Source organism: Gracilinanus agilis, chromosome 3 (genome assembly GCF_016433145.1).
Source record: "Gracilinanus agilis isolate LMUSP501 chromosome 3, AgileGrace, whole genome shotgun sequence".
Taxonomy (NCBI): Eukaryota; Metazoa; Chordata; class Mammalia; order Didelphimorphia; family Didelphidae; genus Gracilinanus; species Gracilinanus agilis.
In genome coordinates, this window is record NC_058132.1 from 193661240 (window position 1) to 193679449 (window position 18210).

The following is an 18210-nucleotide window of genomic DNA, read 5'->3' on the forward strand; positions in this document are numbered from 1 at the left end:
TGAGCAAGAGAACTGAAGTCATCCTTTCCTCTCTTCCTCTGTGGTTCTTATTTATACCTACTTGATCTTTGCTGTGATTCTCAATCTCTCTCCCACACAAGCTCTCCAACTTCTCAGTTGTTGCATGAGGGAAAATGAGGAATCAAGGATGATACCAATGTTGTGGAAGGATGTTTTGGTAGAAGGATGCTCAGAGATAGAAAGCCTGGGTTCTTGTCTCATTTCTGCTGCTAACTAGCTGCCTCAGGTTGAGACCCTGTAACCCTGTGAGCTGCCATTTCCTTAATGAAAATGAAGATAATACTTCCCCTGTTTAGTTCACTGAATTGCTAGTAGGATCAAACAAGATAAGTGTAAGAATGCTCTACAAAGGATATGACATCATACAGTATGATATAACTGAAAGCACTGTAACAAAAGTCAAAGGATCTTTTCCTAGCTCTGTTGCTAACTAACTGTGTGAGACTTCGTTTCCACACTACCAAATGAAGAGTTTCAACTAGATTGTTTCTTTCAGGTCTACCTTTCTAGTGGCCATGAACTGTAGACTATTATTATATGTTTTCCTAATGTCATTTTTGAACCTATTTGGGTAGACAGATTAGTGTATAGAGTTAGGCCCCTTTTAGGTGTTTCTTGTATTCTCCCCTTTATTGCTCTGGAGTTATCTGAGGAAATGACTGTCCCCTTAAAACTGATGAAAATGATCTTCTTATTGAATGTATAAAAAATATTTCTACTTTATAGTGGAAAGTTTTTGAAAAAAGCCATTTATCTGGGCCTGTGGAAGCTCCCAAGTTTTAATCCTAGAGTGTGAGGAAGTTGACATAGCCTATCCATATTATTGAGTTCAGGTCTTGCTCTTTGTCACTATTGTGTAAATAAATAAAGAGTTAGTTGCCTTTCAGACCAGAAATAGGAAGTTAGTGAGAGTTCTCACAGTGGGAACTAGAATCGAAACAAGAAGAGATAATAGTCAGATGCTGGCTGTCAGAAGGCTCTGATATAATGCTGTAGTTGAGCTCCAGAGATGGGGATAGTTGCCACTGAGTACTAGAGAAACAAAGGCCAGATGCTAGCCTGGGACAGCAAAGAAGATGACCATCCAACAAAGGCAGAACCAAATTGAGCATCTGGGTCCTAGTCTCTGCTCTAGTACCAGAGTACAATAATAATTTGATTTTACTCTGGCTTGGTTGAGGTTGGTATATTGTGTTTATTTCCAAGCATCATATTTTAGGAAGAACTTAAAAATTTAGGGGGCATCCAGAAGAGGTGAAGTAGTATACAATGACTAGATGAAGGAAGAAGATAACAAGGGAAGACTTGAAAAAAGGTATGATCTCTCTCTTCACTTAAAAAACCTGTGTCAAAGACAGATTAGAGTTATTCTGCTTGGCCCTAAATGGCAAGTATGAATATAACTAACTCCATCTTATAGCATAACACAGTGGAAAAGAACACTGTATTTGGAATCAGAGACTTTAGGTTCAAATTCCAGCTTTGCATGTTATTACTTGTCAGTCAAGTCATTTAACTTCACTGGCACTCAGTTTCCTTACTTGTAAAATGAGGGGGTTGGATTAGATGAGTCTCTTTCAGTTTTAAATTTATAATCCTATGAAATACAGAAAACATTTAACATCTATGTTACTTCATGATAAAGTCATTAGAATGTTAACAAAACCAAGTGCTAAGTGTGGTCTGGTAGGAAAGATTGTTACTAGCCAGAAGTGAGGTGGGGATCAGGAGAGGCTTCCTTGAGAAAGTAGCCTTTGATGGGGCTTTAAGAGTACAGTGAGAGGGAAGTACCTTTTCCTGGGGGCAGAAATAACCAACTTAGCTGAAGCACAGAATGTGTGCTGGGAAGAAAGGATGCTGCTGAGCAGGAGTTAAGACCAATGGTTAGAAGCTAAAGGGAGGCAGATTTTGGAAACTAACTTCATTTCCCTTCTTTAACAGAGCTACTAGATAGGGAGCTGTAGCTAGAACTTATCCAAAGCATTTGCCAGAGTCAAATGGATAAAAAGGAAAATTATGGGACAATAGTTGGATTCCAAATTGGTTGATGACAGGACCCCCCCAAAAAAAGTGGTCATTAGTGGGTCAATGTTAACTTAAAGGGTTGCTTTTAGCAGAGCATCCCAGGGATTTATCCTTGGCTCTCTGTATTATTTTTACATTTTAAAACAATCATTTGGATAAAGACATGGACATTATGATTATCAAATGTGCAGATGATATAAATCTAGGAGGAATAGCTAACTCATTGAATGACAGGATAAAAAAGTTCTCACTAGACTCCAAATTTGGATTGACTATATTGAAATAAAATTTAAATTTAAAGTCCAACAATGAATTCAATAAAAACCAACTTCACTAGGATGACATGGGGGTGGCATCATTCCAAAGCAGTCCATCCAGAAAAGATCTGGAGAGTTTTTTCAATCATGTGCAACTCTTTATGACCTCATTTTGTGTTGTCTTGGCAAAGATATTGAAGTGGCTTGTCATTGCCTTCTCCAGCTCATTTTACAGATGAGGAAACTGAGGCAAACAAGATTAAGTGATTTGCCCAGGGTACAGCTAGTAAGTATCTGAGTCCAAATTTGAACTCAGGGGAAAATGAGTCTTTCTGACTCCAGGCTTGGTACTCTATTCACTTCACTGCCTAGCTGCCTTTGAAAGTTTAATGAACTACAGGCTTATCCTGAATTAGCAATGTGATACAGCAGTCCCAAAAGATAATAGGATCTTAAGCTGACTTAAGAGAACCCTGAGTTCCAGAATGCAAAGGGTAAAAATCCTATAGTCCTCTGTCCTGGTCAGACCCTGGTGGGTATTGCATTCATTTCTGGATACCACATTTTAAGGGAGACATTAATAATAAGCTAGAGAGTGGTAAGGATGGGGAAGGGCCTTGAGATCATGCCACTGGAGGATGAGGTTGAAGGATCATCTGGTATGATTTCATTATTGTACAGGGGAGGAAGGTGGGATCCAGATATGTCAAGCCATGATTACCCAGATGTTAGTAGCAAAACTAGTATATGAACCTAATTTCTCTAACACCAAATCTATCACTCACTCCACTGTCACACTATTATTTACAGTTGTATTCATACTTGCCCCCTGGAACTACGCAGAATCTCTCTTTGACATGGCAGCTTTTCACATATTTGAAGACAAAGATCACATCTCCTCCAAATCTTCTCTTCTGAACTTTTCCTTCTCTCAGTCTTCACATCACAACTTCTATCCTTGTCACCCTTCTCTGGAGGAACTCCACTATGCCATTGTCCTTTGTAAGACATGGTGCTTGGAACCAAATGCAAAATCCAGATGGAGCCTGAGCAGAGTAGAGTACAATGAGGCCATTATTATATTGTAGAGTGGATTCTGTTTCAGGTATAGGAAACCTATGAGGTTCCTTCTAACTCTGAGATTCTTTGCAAAAGAAACTTCCAATAATTAGAATTGCCCAAAATATGGACTGGCTCAGGGAATTGTATGCTTCTCGACACTAGTAAATTTCCAGGGGACACTTGAAGAGATTGTATTGGGGGGGGGGGGTTCTGTTTCATAATGGTAGGACCTGATAACCTCTAAGACTATTTCTAACTTTGTATGATTAGATGATTCTACAAATTAGCTAGTAAATATGTCTCAAAAAATGAATCCAAGTTTAGAGAAACAGGTCAAAAGTAAGGAGAGGACTTCCAGGGGATAGAGCTATAGGCCTCTCTAAGGTAGAAGGATATAACTGCAAGGTTAGAGTAAAATAGATGTAGTCCTGAGGGGAAATCTTGGAAGACTTTATATGCCTGTGCCATCCTCGGCTAGGGAACCCATATCCAGAGAGGGTAAAGGGGCCTTAAGAGGTCATCTAGCCCACCCTCTTCATTTTACAGTTTAAAAACAGGAACTAAGAGAAGCTAAGACTTCCCCCTGAATCCAAAAGTATTCAGCCCAAATACACTTTAAACTAGGAGCTGGAATAACCTGTTCTGGCGTCCAACTGGACAAAGTTGAGGTGAAGATGTGGGCTTGGAGCCAGCAAACAGCTGCTAGTCAAGCCCATCTAGATGTAAAGTAAATAATCTGTCTATTGAAAGGTCACCTTTTTCTATGATTTTATCATTCCTTTTCTCCCTTTACTTACCAATTGAAGATCCTTTTCAAAAAATGTCATCATCTGAGCTGAGCTAAGGGGCCAAGATAGGTAGAAAGACCACAGTACCCCTAGAGGTCAGAATGGGGTAGCAGCAGCTGTTCTGGTTTCCTGGTGGAACTGGGTCTTTATAAAGAGTATGGGAGCTTAAGATTCGAAGAGCCAGAGGACAACAAAAACTTATTTCTTCTGACCTATGCTTTCCCTCACATCATTCGCCTCCCCCCAAATCCTTTTTTGCCTGGGCATTTTGATCTCTGAAACTTCTTGTCCTCATGGAACAGGACCACAAGGGCCTTTCTCCAGCAGGTGGTCCTTTCCTGGGGTGGCCTGAGCTTGGGGAGAGCAGTCGTCTTTTCTGCCTTTGTCACATTGTATTTCTGAAAGCTCTTCATCCTTTGCTTTTGCAGAAAGAGTTGGGTCAGAAGGATAGACTTATACAGCAACACCAGGCCAAGCTGGAGGAAGCACTCAGGAAACTTTCTGAGGCCAGTTACCAACAGGTGGGGAAGTAGTCAGCTATAATGATTTTACTACCACACGGAGCAGGAGCAACCCTTTTCTAATTTGTTTTCTTGGCTTTGTAGGTTGATCTAGAACGAGAACTGGAACACAAGGATGTCCTCTTGGCACATTGTATGAAGAGAGATGTGGACGAGGTAACACGAACGTATCAGACTTGGAGTTTTCCTTTGCTATTTTCTAACATAGAGACAATTTCTGCCCCAGGGCTACACAAAGACCCATAGGCCATTTTTTCCCTATGGTGCCATCCAGTTGATGTTGGAGGGGTTTGTTGATGTTTTTTAACTCAGATCTTTGGGCAGTGCTGCAGCTAGGGTTGAAATTAGGATGAGAACTTTTCCCCTTAAATCACTATGACCTGTATCCTCCCCCACAATAAGCATCTCTTCTGTTTCATTTCCTTTTCTTGCTTCAGCAGGTTACCAACTACAACAGTCATAATGTTCAAAGCAATGGGTTTTTCCTTCCAATGTCTGGGAAAGGAGCTGCCTCCACTGCCCATAGAGGGGTAGGTACCTAGATTTTTGAGCACAGGTCTTTCACATAAACACTACGCCAGCACCATCCATCCAAGTCCCGAGCTTTGGCCAGAATCAGGTCTTTTCACTATCTGATCCCCCCCTCTTAGAATTGCTCTGGTGATAAGAGAAGTTAATGAACTGAAACTAAGAGTAAGCAAGCAGTGTAGAAGAGGCTACTCTGCAAACTCCCTCCCCTTTCCCTCATAGGCAAACATAAACCAACAATGAAGACAGTGATCAAAAAGTATGTTCCAGAGGTTTCTCCTCCATTCTCTTTAGCCTGATAACTGCCAGGGCTAACCTGATTGAGACAATGGCAAGATTGCCTTTCCTGAGAAACCTCTTTTGTCCATAGGCCAATGATCTGCAGCTTGTCCGGGACGCCCTTCGGAGCCTTCGCAACAGCTTCAGTGGCCATGACCCACAGCACCACACCATCGACAGCTTGGAGCAAGGCATCTCCAGCCTCATGGAGCGCCTACATGTCATGGAGATGCAGAAGAAACAGGACAGACGGGTAAGCCTGTACCTCCAGCAGGTATTTTTAGAAAAGAGGGAGAAGGCACTGAATTTTAAATGAGATGAGGGCAAGGGTAAAATACAAGGCTGGCTCGACTGGCTTGTTGAGAGTTGCCCTTCTTTGGTCTTCTTTCCCACCAGGCCTATTTTTTTATGTGTAGGTAGTTTAAGCCTGGAGTTAATGGTATCATTCTTTTTGGTTTCAGTGTGGGTCCTTTAGGGACTTGGCCTTTCTGGCCCCAAAGGATCACTCTTAGCACAGATAGCTTGCATACTTCACTGCAAATATATTTCACTTATTTTTTTTTTTTTTTGGTTCTTTAGGCAGGTGGTGGCTAGTGAAAGGGCAACATATCAAGTATAGTTTTATTATATGAATTTCCTTATGAGTCTCCCATATAGTAGTTGGAAATTGGACTGTACTAACATTGGTTCTCTTGGTCTAAATCCTCAGGTTCGGGGCAAATCACCAAGAGGTAGTGAATACCGGGAGTCCTGGCCCCCTAATTCAAGTGAGTACATACTGGTCCAATAAGGTAATTGTTCATTTTCCAACAACCTCCATTAAGGACTCCTGGCAAATTAAATAAAAAATTTAAGCTTTTTATTCCTATCATCGCTTGGGTAGAGAATCTATAATTTTGGACTATTTGGAGTTTCTAGCTTCACAGGATCCACATTACAGAGGTTTTATTTACTTGTGGAACTTTGCTATCATGGAAAGGATAGAAAAACTTAAAACTTAAGGAAAAAAATCAAGACTAGTAAGCTTATCTAGGAAGGAAATGTCTCATACAGATTTTAAATGCCTTTTAAAAATATGTAAACTCAAACTCCCAATTCATAAAGAAATCCAAACCTCAGACATGCCAATTATCCTGGGCTGAGCAGCATAGATCTAGTGCTGCTTAGAAGCAAGGGTTTGGTTCTATGAGAATTTCTTTATCCTGCTGGGTTAGGCTAAGCTAGTGAAAATAGTTTAAAACTAAAAAATGCTTGCACCATCTAGTGGCAAGGATTTTGAAATACTTTTTTTTTTTTTCTCCTACCAGTGGCAGTAAATTGCATTGTCCTTCATTTATTGCAATTTTTCCATTGTTCTTTTAGAGATTTCTGAAATCTTACCTAGATTACTATCTGATATTTTCCCTTTCCTTTTCTATTTTGCCTCCAGATTTTGACACCAGATTTCATCCTTAGTACTTTGTCTAGTTCCCTATAGACCAGAGGTTTTTGATCCATGGATAAATTTCAGGGTTGGGGAAGGAGTCCATGAAATTGTTTAGGGAAAAAAATTACATCTTTATTTTCACTAAACTTTAATTTAAATTGAACATTTCTTTAAATATGGTAGTATTAGGCTTCTGTAGAGTGCCAGAGGGGTCCAGGACACCAAAAAGGTCAAATATTTATTCAATTTCAATAACAATTAAACCATACAACATTATCATCTAGAATGCTAAACTTGATGCATGTGAATTTTTTTCATACTAACAAATCCATTAATAATTAAGCCAAGACACTTCCTGGCTATGTGACTCTGGGCAAGTCACTTGACCCCCATTGCCCACCCTTGCCACTATTCCACCTAGGAGCCAATGCACAGAAGTTAAGGGTTTAAAAAAATAAAAAAAAATAATAAATAATAATAATTAAGCCATTAAAAGATAAACACTGGAGGTTTTCCAGAAGAATTAGAAGTTTAAATAAAGAAATTTACAAAGTAAATCAAAAGCATTCCAAAAGAAATATAACAAATAGACCTGCAAGCCTATTAGCATTTCTGCAAATCTTTGGTCCCAACCATGTCCATTTATTTTCCTGAATAATTATTTTTGTCTTCATAAATCTTTAATCTGATTCCTGGTCACAGTGGTTTACAGAATAACAAACATACTATTTCAAAAATTGACATGGATTTTTTTAATGCCTAAATTCATTTTGTCTTTTTATTCCTAAATGTTTGTTTCAGATAGCATTTTCCCCAGTTTAGGGAAGATTTGATTATGTAGATTAGACTGAATCTTTGGAAATTTCATTATGTTTAGAGGACTAGGAAGAAAGTAGATGGTAAGGATCAGGGGAATTTGAGAGAGAGAGATCTATATCTAAGAACATGTGTATATGTATATGTATAAATATATTCATCTATATATGTCCCAGAGATAATGATATATATATATATATATATGTCATTTAAAATACCTGCAACTTCCTAAATCCCATAAACTTGAGTTCTTTATTAAAACTACAAATGGTCTTTTAGTTACTACAGTGATGAGTTGCCAATAGAATGGCTTAAATTAATATTTCACAAAGGAGTATCATTGAAGACAATTTCATTAATTATCTTTTTAATATCAGCTGCTAACTAAACAATGCAAAAAGAGAACGATACATTCCAAAGTAGAATAGACTGCCTTAGGAGGTAGTAATTTCCCTTACCCTGCACTTCAAGCCCAGGATGGATTATGGCTTGTTGGATATGTTTGGGATATAGATTAGACTCCTTTCACTCTGAAATTCTCTGATTCTTTGATCTCCACATAAAACACCCTTGCCTGCCCTATGTTTGCCCACCCTATTCCTCCCAATGGTCTGTCTATCCAGCTTCCTTCTTAGAACAATTGTCCCATTTATTCAGGATTAAATGTCCAAAGTAATTTAAGAGAAGTGTTCTGTAAGAGCTTCAGGAGTTTTAAGCTTTAACAAAAATCCCTGTGACTAATTTTGGGTCCCTAAGATAACAGTTTTTCAGTGGTCTCAGAGTAGCTTTTTGGTGTAAGTTATAACCAGATATAGCTAGCTACCATTCATAGTCTTTGGACAAATTCAAAGGAGAAAGGTAGAGCTCAAAGACATGCACTTCAGGACTCTTATAGCTCAGAGGAAGATAGGGCTTACATCTTTCAGATGGGGAGTTCTTTTTTGTCTTTTAGGGACCAGAGTTCCCACAAGTCTTTGTTGCCCCAATTAGTATCCTCTTTTGAATCATACAAGGATAACAAAAGGATATTTTACTGCTGACTTCCGTATTGAGAATCTCTGTGTACCTCCTGTTGTGTACTTAATCTTTCAAATGAAACTTGACCGTGTTTGTTTCTTATCAAAAACCTTGACCCCTGGCAGCATTGCTCTGCCTACTCATACAGTATTCCATTCCAAAAGCATCTGGGATATGAATGGATTTAGGGCTTTTCAGGGCAGAGCTCATGTTTGAGGCATCTTTTTTCCTCATGGCCCCACTATTGAGTTCTTAATGGATCACTCTCTATGTGTATGGTGCTTTAACAGGGATAAGGAAATTGTGCCATTAGCTGGCAAATGCCTGGACATTTGGGTGACAGGTGGGGTCAGTGTTAAAGGTAAAGCTCATGATCCTGACCACAAGGTTATCTCTCTTTTTTGCAGAGTTGCCTCATTCACAGAGCTCTCCCACCATCAACAACAATGCTTGCACTAAAGTGCTTTATTTCACTGACCGTTCACTTACTCCCTTCATGGTGAACATACCAAAGAGGTAAGATATTGGAGGTACTTCATCCTTATAAGAAAGGAGAGGAAGACAGAGCCAGATGTTTCCTTCACTACTCTTTTGACCCATCTGATAACTTGGAAATATCTGAGAACCACAGATCACAACTGGTTTGAGGATAGGAGCCTACTGAGGATTAATACACTACCACAGGTGACAAAGGAGGTAGAATATATTAGTATTGCCTAAATGCACTTTTATTTTTTTTAAACCCTTACCTTCCATCTTGGAATCAATATTGTGTATTGGTTCTAAGGCAGGAGAGCAGTAAGGGCTAGGCAATGGGGGTTAAGTGACTTGCCCAGGGTCACACAGCTGGAAAGTGTCTGAGGCCAGATTTGAACCTAGGACCTCCCATCTCTAGGCCTAGTTCTCAATCCACTGAGCTACCCAGCTGCCCCCTGCACTTTTATTTATTGTGCTAAAATACACAAATTTGATCTTCTGTTTGTTTTTTTTTTTTGTTTGTTTGTTATTTTTGCTATATTTTAAAAATCTACATTCAGCGGTGTTAGAATTGAGCAAATGATCATCTAGACAACTGACAGGCCACAAAGTATTATTAAAAGAGTGATAGATAGTGAGTTCTAAGCCTGGATTTCCCAACTCTAGCTGGGTAAACATGGGTAAGGCAATTAATCTCTCTAGGCCTTGATTTCTCCCTCTGTAAAGTGAGGAGCTTATAGTAGATGACTGCTAAGATTCCCTCCAGCTCTGCAATTCTTTTGGGGCTGGAGTAGGTTTAGGGCCATTCTCTCTACAGGATTTACCTGAGCTGGTGACTAAATGAGTATTGAAACATTTTGTGTAAGGGAAGAATTGACAACAAGGCAAATAGCTGACAAAAGAATTAACTGTGCCTTCTTTCCTCCTCTGACACTGTCCACACCTGGGGCAGGCCCTATTACCTCACACTAGGACGGTTTAGCAATAGCTGGTTGATCTCTTCCTGGAGCTGATCCCTATTCCAATCCATTGTACACAGCTATCAAAGTAATATTCCTAAAGCACTGGTCAGAATAATCTTCTCCCCCCAGTGCCATTCAGTAACTGACTCCCTATCACCTCTATGTTCAAATATAAAGCTCTCTGTTTGGAGTTCACAGCCCTTCATAACCTGGCCCTTTCCTGGCTTTCTAGCCTTCTTATTCTTTATTCCACCTCCCACCTTCCCTATCATCACCACTGCATACCCTAAAACACAGTGATACCGGGGTCTTTTTGTTCTTTGAACATTTTCACTGGTTGTTTTCCTTGCCTGGAGTTCTCTCCCTCCTCACCTTCTCCTCTTGGCCTCCCTGGCTTCCTTTAAGTCCCAGCTAAAATATCCTCCTTCTATGAGAAGCCTTTCCTGATCCTTTTTTTTTTATATATATTTTTTAAACCCTTAACTTCTGTGTATTAGTTCCTTGGTGGAAGAGTGGTAAGGGTAGGCAATGGGGGTCAAGTGACTTGCCCAAGGTCACACAGCTGGGAAGTGTCTGAGGCCAGGTCATGAATCCTATGAATCCCGTCTCTAGGCCTGGCTCTCAATCCACTGAGTTACCCAGCTGCCCCCTCCTGATCCCCTCTTAATGCTAGCTAGTGCCTTCCCTCTGTTGATTACCTCCAGCCTATCCTGTCTGTATCTTATCTGTAGCTAGCTGTTTGCTGGTTGTCTCAGCCCTACTTAGACAGTGAGTTCCTTGAGAGCAGAGATGGTTTTTTATTTTATTTTATTTTTTTTACCTTTTGCAAAGGGCAGTACTTAGCACATAGCAGGCACCAAGTAAATGCTTGTTGACTGACTGATTGCCAGGTGAGAGCTCCTACATGTAATATGTGTAATAGGGTTCACAGTGGCCATAGGATATGCTTCTTGGGGCCCATTTTGTCAGTGGATGCCTTACAAAGTGCTTATCTTGTACTATGACACCACAACCCTGACAGCTCCATAAACATGCCCCAAGATTAGAAGCACAAGTTCTGAATGGGCTCAGTGTAGCTCTAGTGCTAAGCTGCAGATTGAAGGCTAGAACTCCAGGGGATTTGCTTAGTTTTCTTTGCCATCATTCTAGTAGCTGCTACTTGTTGGCCTTAAACATTCATTTCCAAACCTTCCAAGCATCCCAGTTAATTTATTCACTTTTTAGGCAGGTGATTTTACAAGCAAAAATAAAAGCACTGCTTCAGTGGTACAGGTCACAGCATGTTCCTTCTCAGTACTAAGTCCTTGAAACACACAGAGCTTTAAAAGCTCAGGGTCACAAAGCTATGAATGTCAGAGATTGAACCCAAGATGTCTTGACTCAGCAATTTAAGCGTATGCCACACTATTTCTATAGGAGTAAATACAAGGGGAAGCTAGGTTGTTTAGTAGAGTAAGAGCCAGGCTTGGAGATGGGAGGATCTGGGTTCAAATCTGGACCCAGATGCTTTCTGGCAGTGGGACCCTGGCAAATCACTTAACCCCAATTGCCTAGTCCTTGTTTCTCTTCTGTCTTAGAACTGATATTAAGACAGAAGGTGAAAGTTGTTTTTTTTAAAAAGAGTAAATACAAATTATAAAATATATATATATATATATACCATCTACCAAAGAAAGCTATAGAATTTGTTTTTCTCCAGAAAGTTCTTTCTGAGCTGTGCTAGCAGCAAATCTTCCTTGAGACATGAAGATAGAGAGGTTGGTTCCTAAAGGGTACTACCTGCCCACAGAACTAGGAGGCAATTTTGTCCTTTCTTCCTGAGGTCACTCACTGAGACAAATCCTATAGGCCCTGAGTTTAATTCTCAGAGAAAAACACTGGATATTCATTTGCATTTACAATTCTGAGTTCAGATCATGTGTAGTATGGATCTTATTCTCCTCAGTCAACCGGTTTCTCAATGTCTAGTGTTTTCCAATCATCTGGGTTATCAGGGCCAGTGGCCCATTGAGGCCATGCTTCTGCTGCCTGTAGTGGCCTTGGCAGCAGCTTTTGTTTAAAGTTGACATTCTTCCCTTCCCACAACCCCATTGAAAAACAGGCTATTTTAGTGCTCTCTTTAACTCCTGTGTTGCAGGTTGGGAGAGGTGACACTGAAGGATTTTAAAGCAGCTATTGACCGGGAAGGAAATCACCGATACCACTTCAAAGCCCTGGATCCCGAGTTTGGCACTGTCAAAGAGGAGGTACAGTATAAAAGCTCCTACTGGAAACCTGCATAGCATCATCAGTAATCAAGAGATGAGACCTTCCCTTCTGCCCCTTTTGCCCTTCAAAGCTAGTATCCAAATTTACTAAAGTAATTTTTGATTTGGCTAAAGCTCAGATTCTAATAAAAGGAATTGTTCAGAGCCTGTTTGGTCCAGGATTGGGTATCCCCAGAATCAGAGGGTTGTGGGACAGGTCAAGGAACTGTCAGCTTTCTCAAGTGTAGGAACTTAATAATATTAACTAAGAATTAGCTGAGATAGGCCTGGATATCAGGCTCCACTCTATGTGACTAGCCAAGTCAAAATGAAAGCCCTATCATTCTACATTTTTCAAAATAAGCAAACAAGCTTGGTCTTGAGCCTGAGCCTCATTCTATGGAAATAATGGGTATTTTATGGCAATAATGGGTATCTTAAGTGAATGAGGTAGTACTTTTTTTTTTTTTAGTTTATAAAAGTGAACTGGTCTTTTATTCTCTTTTTAAAATTTTTTTAAATTTTAGAATATTTTTCCATGGTTATACATTCTTCATGTTCTCTCCTTCCTCACTTCCCTCCCCACTTCCAGAGCTGACAAGCAATTCCACTGGTTTACACATGTCTTATTACTCAAACCCCAAATCATATATCCATATAACCAAGTGATAAATCATATATTTTTCTTCTGCATTTCTTTTCCCATAGTTCTTTCTCTAGATGTGGATAGCATTCTTTTTCATAAGTTCCACGGGATTGTTCATGATCATTGCATTGCTGCCCATAGCAGAGTCTGTTACATTTGATCATTCCACAATGTTTCACTTCCTGTGTACAATGGTCTCCTGGTTCAAGAGCAGTGGTTTTTTTATCCAAAGCCATAGACAGCATGTCAGTGTAACAAGGAAAATTGAACTGCACTGCTATGAAACTTTAAACTCAGTTTTCTTCTATATTCTCTCTCATATTGTCAGACTCATCTTGGCTGAATCCCCAGTGTTTTTCATTATTTCTCACTTTCATTTTCTAGGTCTTTCATGATGATGATGTTATTCCTGGATGGGAAGGGAAAATTGTGGCCTGGGTTGAAGAAGATCATGGAGAGAACTGACATTGACTCCTAGCCTGGGGGCTTCTGGAGCCTGGTCATTTTCTGGCTACTTCACTCAGGAATGAGGACTTAACCCAGAACACACTGAGAGGTTTCTAAGTGTTGCTGCCAAAAGAGAAGCCTTTTCAAGTGAGATAGCCAGAGGCCAGTCCCATGTGTATGCCTGGCCTGCCTGGTACTCAACATTCCATGTCTAGATGTGGACCATGGGTTAATTTGGAGTGGTGACTCCCAGGGGTTGGGAATGCATTGTTTTGTTTTATCCTGATGACAACAACAAACCGAAGGCCTTAACTATTGTGGATGGATGATCCCTTCCATTGAGGGGCATGGCTGCTACCATTTTAAGTCTGGGAATCAGATGCTTCACTCCTGCATGTACAGTATTATTTTAATTGGTCTCTATGGTTATAGCAATTATAGTCCCAGAATTTGCACTCAAGGGCAAGGCAATCTTAACAATTTTCTGTTCCCCTACAACTTTTGTGAACCAAGAGTACACCTAAGGTGGTACCAAAGAAGAAGGTTCCTCCTTCAAAAATTCTTTTGGATTGGATGTGGATGATGCTTAGTTCTTCATCAGCTAGTGAGAGGGTTGCCCCTCCTCTGCTGTGTATGGTGTCTCAAATCAGTCTCAAGAACTTGGACCAATCTATCAGAATTGATTCTACAGCTTACTCTTCAAACTGCTTCCTGGGCTATTTTGTTCTATGTGTTGCAAGTTTCCTTGGGGGACTGTTTAATTTAGAAACTGTTTACCTCTTCCAGCTGATGAACTTTGCATTTGAAAGGAATAAGGGGTAAAAAAGTCTCCTTAAACATTCAGGCGGGTATGGAAAGGTGCTGCTACCTATATCTTCTTGACTTTCTTTTTCCTATGATTTTCCTTGACTTTTATTCAGCCATCAGTCTTGCTGGCCCAGTATTTCTTTGTGGAGCTGGTGGAGTTGGTATGCCCCAAGGTTTTAGCCCAAAGCTAGACATTACTTTGAGGATGTATTATTTAACATTGGCCTACACTTCAGGTGTGGTGAACCATGTGACTTGTTCTGAAAGGCAGGGGGAACCATTTAGTTCCCTTCTACTGTATTAGACTTGAGTAGTACAGGAAAAAGTTTTTCTTTGGGGGGAGGTAGGGAATTGGGGGGCTCTGGGGAGACAAATTTCCAGATACCATATGGGAAGCTGAGTTTTCTCACCCACCAGCCAGATGCTACCTACAACCAACCAGGCATGCTTATGAAAAGCAGCTGGACATAACTGCCAATGTACACTGCCAAACCAGAAGAGTCCGACAGATCAACTCTGGGTTCTTGACCCGTCTGTCTCCAGTTCATCTCTCATGTTCCATTCCCAAATCATTTCAGAAGACTGTCCTTTGCAACTCTAAGATCACATCTTGTTGTTTTTATATGTAGATAAGCTCTTTTTTTAAATGGTTCATGTTTGCAGAATTCTTTTGTACCCATTTGCTGTTCATTGAGAACCATGTCTATTTTTATAATATGAATGTGAGTACCCTCTGTATTGTCTCACATTCTGTATGATATTCGTTTTTTAGAGAACCCAGATTGCTAGCTTTTCTACAGGCTCTTCTTATCACCCATGTGGTTTAAAAAAATACAACAGAAACCAAGCTTTATTTTATTACGAGTGTACCAGTGACAACTAATTTCCCATTTGTTCAACACTACCTGCCATTTTTGGCATTGGAGGTAGTTTTGTGTAGTCTTCTTGATTACTCCTTCAGCAAATAGAGTTGAGAAGATCCTTTATGCCCTTCATTATACATGTACCTCTGCTTTTCTCACAATTGAAGAATATGTTTTCTTATCAGAAATGACTGTCAAGCAAATAATATTTGGGAAAGTCAATTGAGAACAAGAGGAATTTCACTACTGAAACAAGGAGAAGAAAATATATTCTCCATCTTTTCCAGGAAAAAAAAATCACCAATTTCTCTGTTGCATGAATTTTAGTATTTTGCCATGACAGCATGGTTATCAGGCCAAGATTCTTTGTATATTTCACTTGTGACCTGTTTTGAATGTCTCACAATTTCAAGTTCTTACTCGTCCATTTTACTTCAGTCAATAGTCATGCTGTTAAGTAGGATGACATTTTCAGAGAAAGCCAACTAAGTCTCAGTCAAGGTTCTCCATCTTTTCTAGTCTTGATTCCCCTCCCTTTTTGGAAAGGAGTCACATGGCACTGAGCCCAAAGAGAAGTTGAAGATTCTTGGAGGGGACTAACAATGAAACAAGTTCACTTTTATCTGGTTGATTCTATGTGGCATGGGTAGTCACTCAACATTACAATTCTGTTATTCAGTGACATGGGTGCAAAAAGTGATGCTGAAAGGGATAGTAACTCTCAGGAAGGAGTCATTAACTGCTTCTGTTTTTTAATACTCCTGTTACATTGCATTGTGAAGACACTCTAGGACTCCTCTCTAATGGCATTTTGTTCAAGGTTTTATAATGAACCATTGGTGGTATATATGTAGGTGAAGTCTATGCTGTTGTTGTTTCAGTTAAGCTTGAAAAAAAATATTCCTAGAACACTCACAGGTTATTAGACTCTCAGTAGAAGAAATACTACTTAAAATTTTAAATAATTTTTAAAAAAATTAATGCCTTCTGGACAAAAACTAGTCTACAGAGGAGTTCAAACCCTTAAAAAGTCATCATCTTGAAACCAAAGGCTACCCTTTCATTGTTTGGTTTTCTAAATTAGCTGGAATTGGAACACTCTATAGTTAGTGTATAAACAGCTTGGGTTCAGTGTCTTTTTGCATGGCAATCCTACATTTTGTTTTCCAACTCTTTAAATCTCTCCCCTCAGGATAGATTATAGCAGGGAAAATTATCTCCATGTGTCTATAAAATCCAGGAGAAATCTAATAACTCAAAAAAAGCACTTAAGTTGGTTAACATTTTTTCATTTATTTCCACAAAATGTTCATTATTTTTGCACAGTCAAACCTACTTTATTGTCTGAGTTTGTATATAGGTGTGGCATGCTTAAGACACACCTATGTTAAGTTATATTTTCTTAGAAACATGGTTATTTGCAACCATTGGTTTCAAAGAATTATTGCACATACTTCCTATTTTCTAGCACTCTCAGCAAGAATTTCCCTTTGTTAATTCCAGAGGCTTCTAATTTGTCTGTTACTGAATTGATAACCAGTCTTACCTGCCTGTATGTACTAGAGATTTGTGTGCTCATTGGAAAAAGAAAATGACACAAGCAATGAATAAAATGGAATTTGCAAACTAAACCCATTAATAACCCCGCCTCTAGTTTTTCAAGTGAAGTGAATAAAAATTTAACTTTCATCAGTGTTAATTTCCTCCCTCTGTCATCTGTCTGCTGTTCACTTAAAGAAGGAGTTCCAAGAATATTTTATTGAAATTGATGTTTCTTTACCACTAGATTAAAAAAAAAAATCTGCAGATTTCAGTTTTATTATCATCAGCTAGGACTTAGGTGCTCAGTATATCTTTTGTCATACATTAATGAATGTAACTCCGAATTACGTGGAAGTAAAAATTGTGTCACAAAACATAATCTCCAAAAGGGTACAAAATTTTAAGAAAAAATTTAAAACTACTATTTTAGATAAATCACAAGATTGCCATATTGCCCCTAAAATGGTAAGTGATTACATCTATATGTTCAGTTTTAATAAATTCCTTTGGTGTTTTTTAAATAGATAATCCATCTGATCAGATTAGACAGTTGGTCTATAATGATCTATAATGCTTTATTTGATTAATAAATGAGTAATCATAACTATGGAATGAATCCTAAAAGGAAAAATACATCCTATTTTTAAAGTGACTACATTAACATTTAAAGGATTTGCCTAATTAATTTTCCTTAGATTTGCAAAGTTATAACTGGATTATGTAGAATTTCAAAAGTTTCCTAAGGACCATTTTTACTTCCATGCTCCAGAAGGATGTACTTTTAGCAAACCTGTTACCACTCAGGACTAATATGATAGTCTTATCATTTAAATTCTTACCAAAGGGCCATGGAGAGCTGAATGGTGGTTTTATAAATGGGTTGCAGCATATATCCAACAATGATTTTCACACAGGAATTGACATACAAAAGTTATCACCCAGCAGCTATATAATCAACAAAGGATATAATCCTATAATGTACTTGAGGGTGAGCTATAACAAGTGGACAACTCAAGTGATGCCTGAATTCATATAAAGATAAAAGTCCTAGAGCAATGATGGGGTGAACATCTGGCAAAGGTGCCATTCAGAGAGCTCTCTGTGAGTACTTAGCCACCCCACCCCACCCCACCCAGTTCATTACTAGAAAGGCATCAGGACTTGGGTGGAGCTGTTCCCCTCTCCCCTCCACTGTCCCTGACAATATTTTTTCATATCCCCTGCCCCTCTGCCCAGCAGCCCAATGAGAATGCACAGCAGGGAAGGTGGGCAACTCAGGCTGCAGAGCTAGAAGGGAGCAGAGTGTTCTCATGTCACTCCCCTTCCCCTCTCTACAGTTGCTGGGGACATTTCTCACTTCACCCTCCCCTCTGCCCAGCAGCTCAATGGGAGTGCTTCCTCCCTCCCCTGTGTGGAGTAATGGGGGAGGCATGGCTCATGGTCTCTGGGCGGGGTGTCTGGCACTCGGTCTGGGCTGGGG

The 18210-nt window shown here is 39.5% G+C and overlaps 1 protein-coding gene across 2 annotated transcripts in view; it reads left to right on the forward strand.

Moving 5' to 3' along the window:
• DIXDC1 (DIX domain containing 1) overlaps nucleotides 1-13536 on the forward strand; it is a 56870-nt gene extending 43334 nt beyond the window's left edge. For both annotated transcript variants that reach the window (XM_044669382.1, XM_044669383.1), the window contains 8 exons: nucleotides 4582-4674; nucleotides 4759-4830; nucleotides 5115-5204; nucleotides 5573-5734; nucleotides 6191-6248; nucleotides 9148-9256; nucleotides 12317-12425; nucleotides 13456-13536. In XM_044669382.1, coding sequence (XP_044525317.1) covers nucleotides 4582-4674; nucleotides 4759-4830; nucleotides 5115-5204; nucleotides 5573-5734; nucleotides 6191-6248; nucleotides 9148-9256; nucleotides 12317-12425; nucleotides 13456-13536 — 774 coding nt within the window. The remainder of the gene's footprint in view (nucleotides 1-4581; nucleotides 4675-4758; nucleotides 4831-5114; nucleotides 5205-5572; nucleotides 5735-6190; nucleotides 6249-9147; nucleotides 9257-12316; nucleotides 12426-13455) is intronic.
• The last annotated feature ends 4674 nt before the right edge of the window (nucleotides 13537-18210 follow it).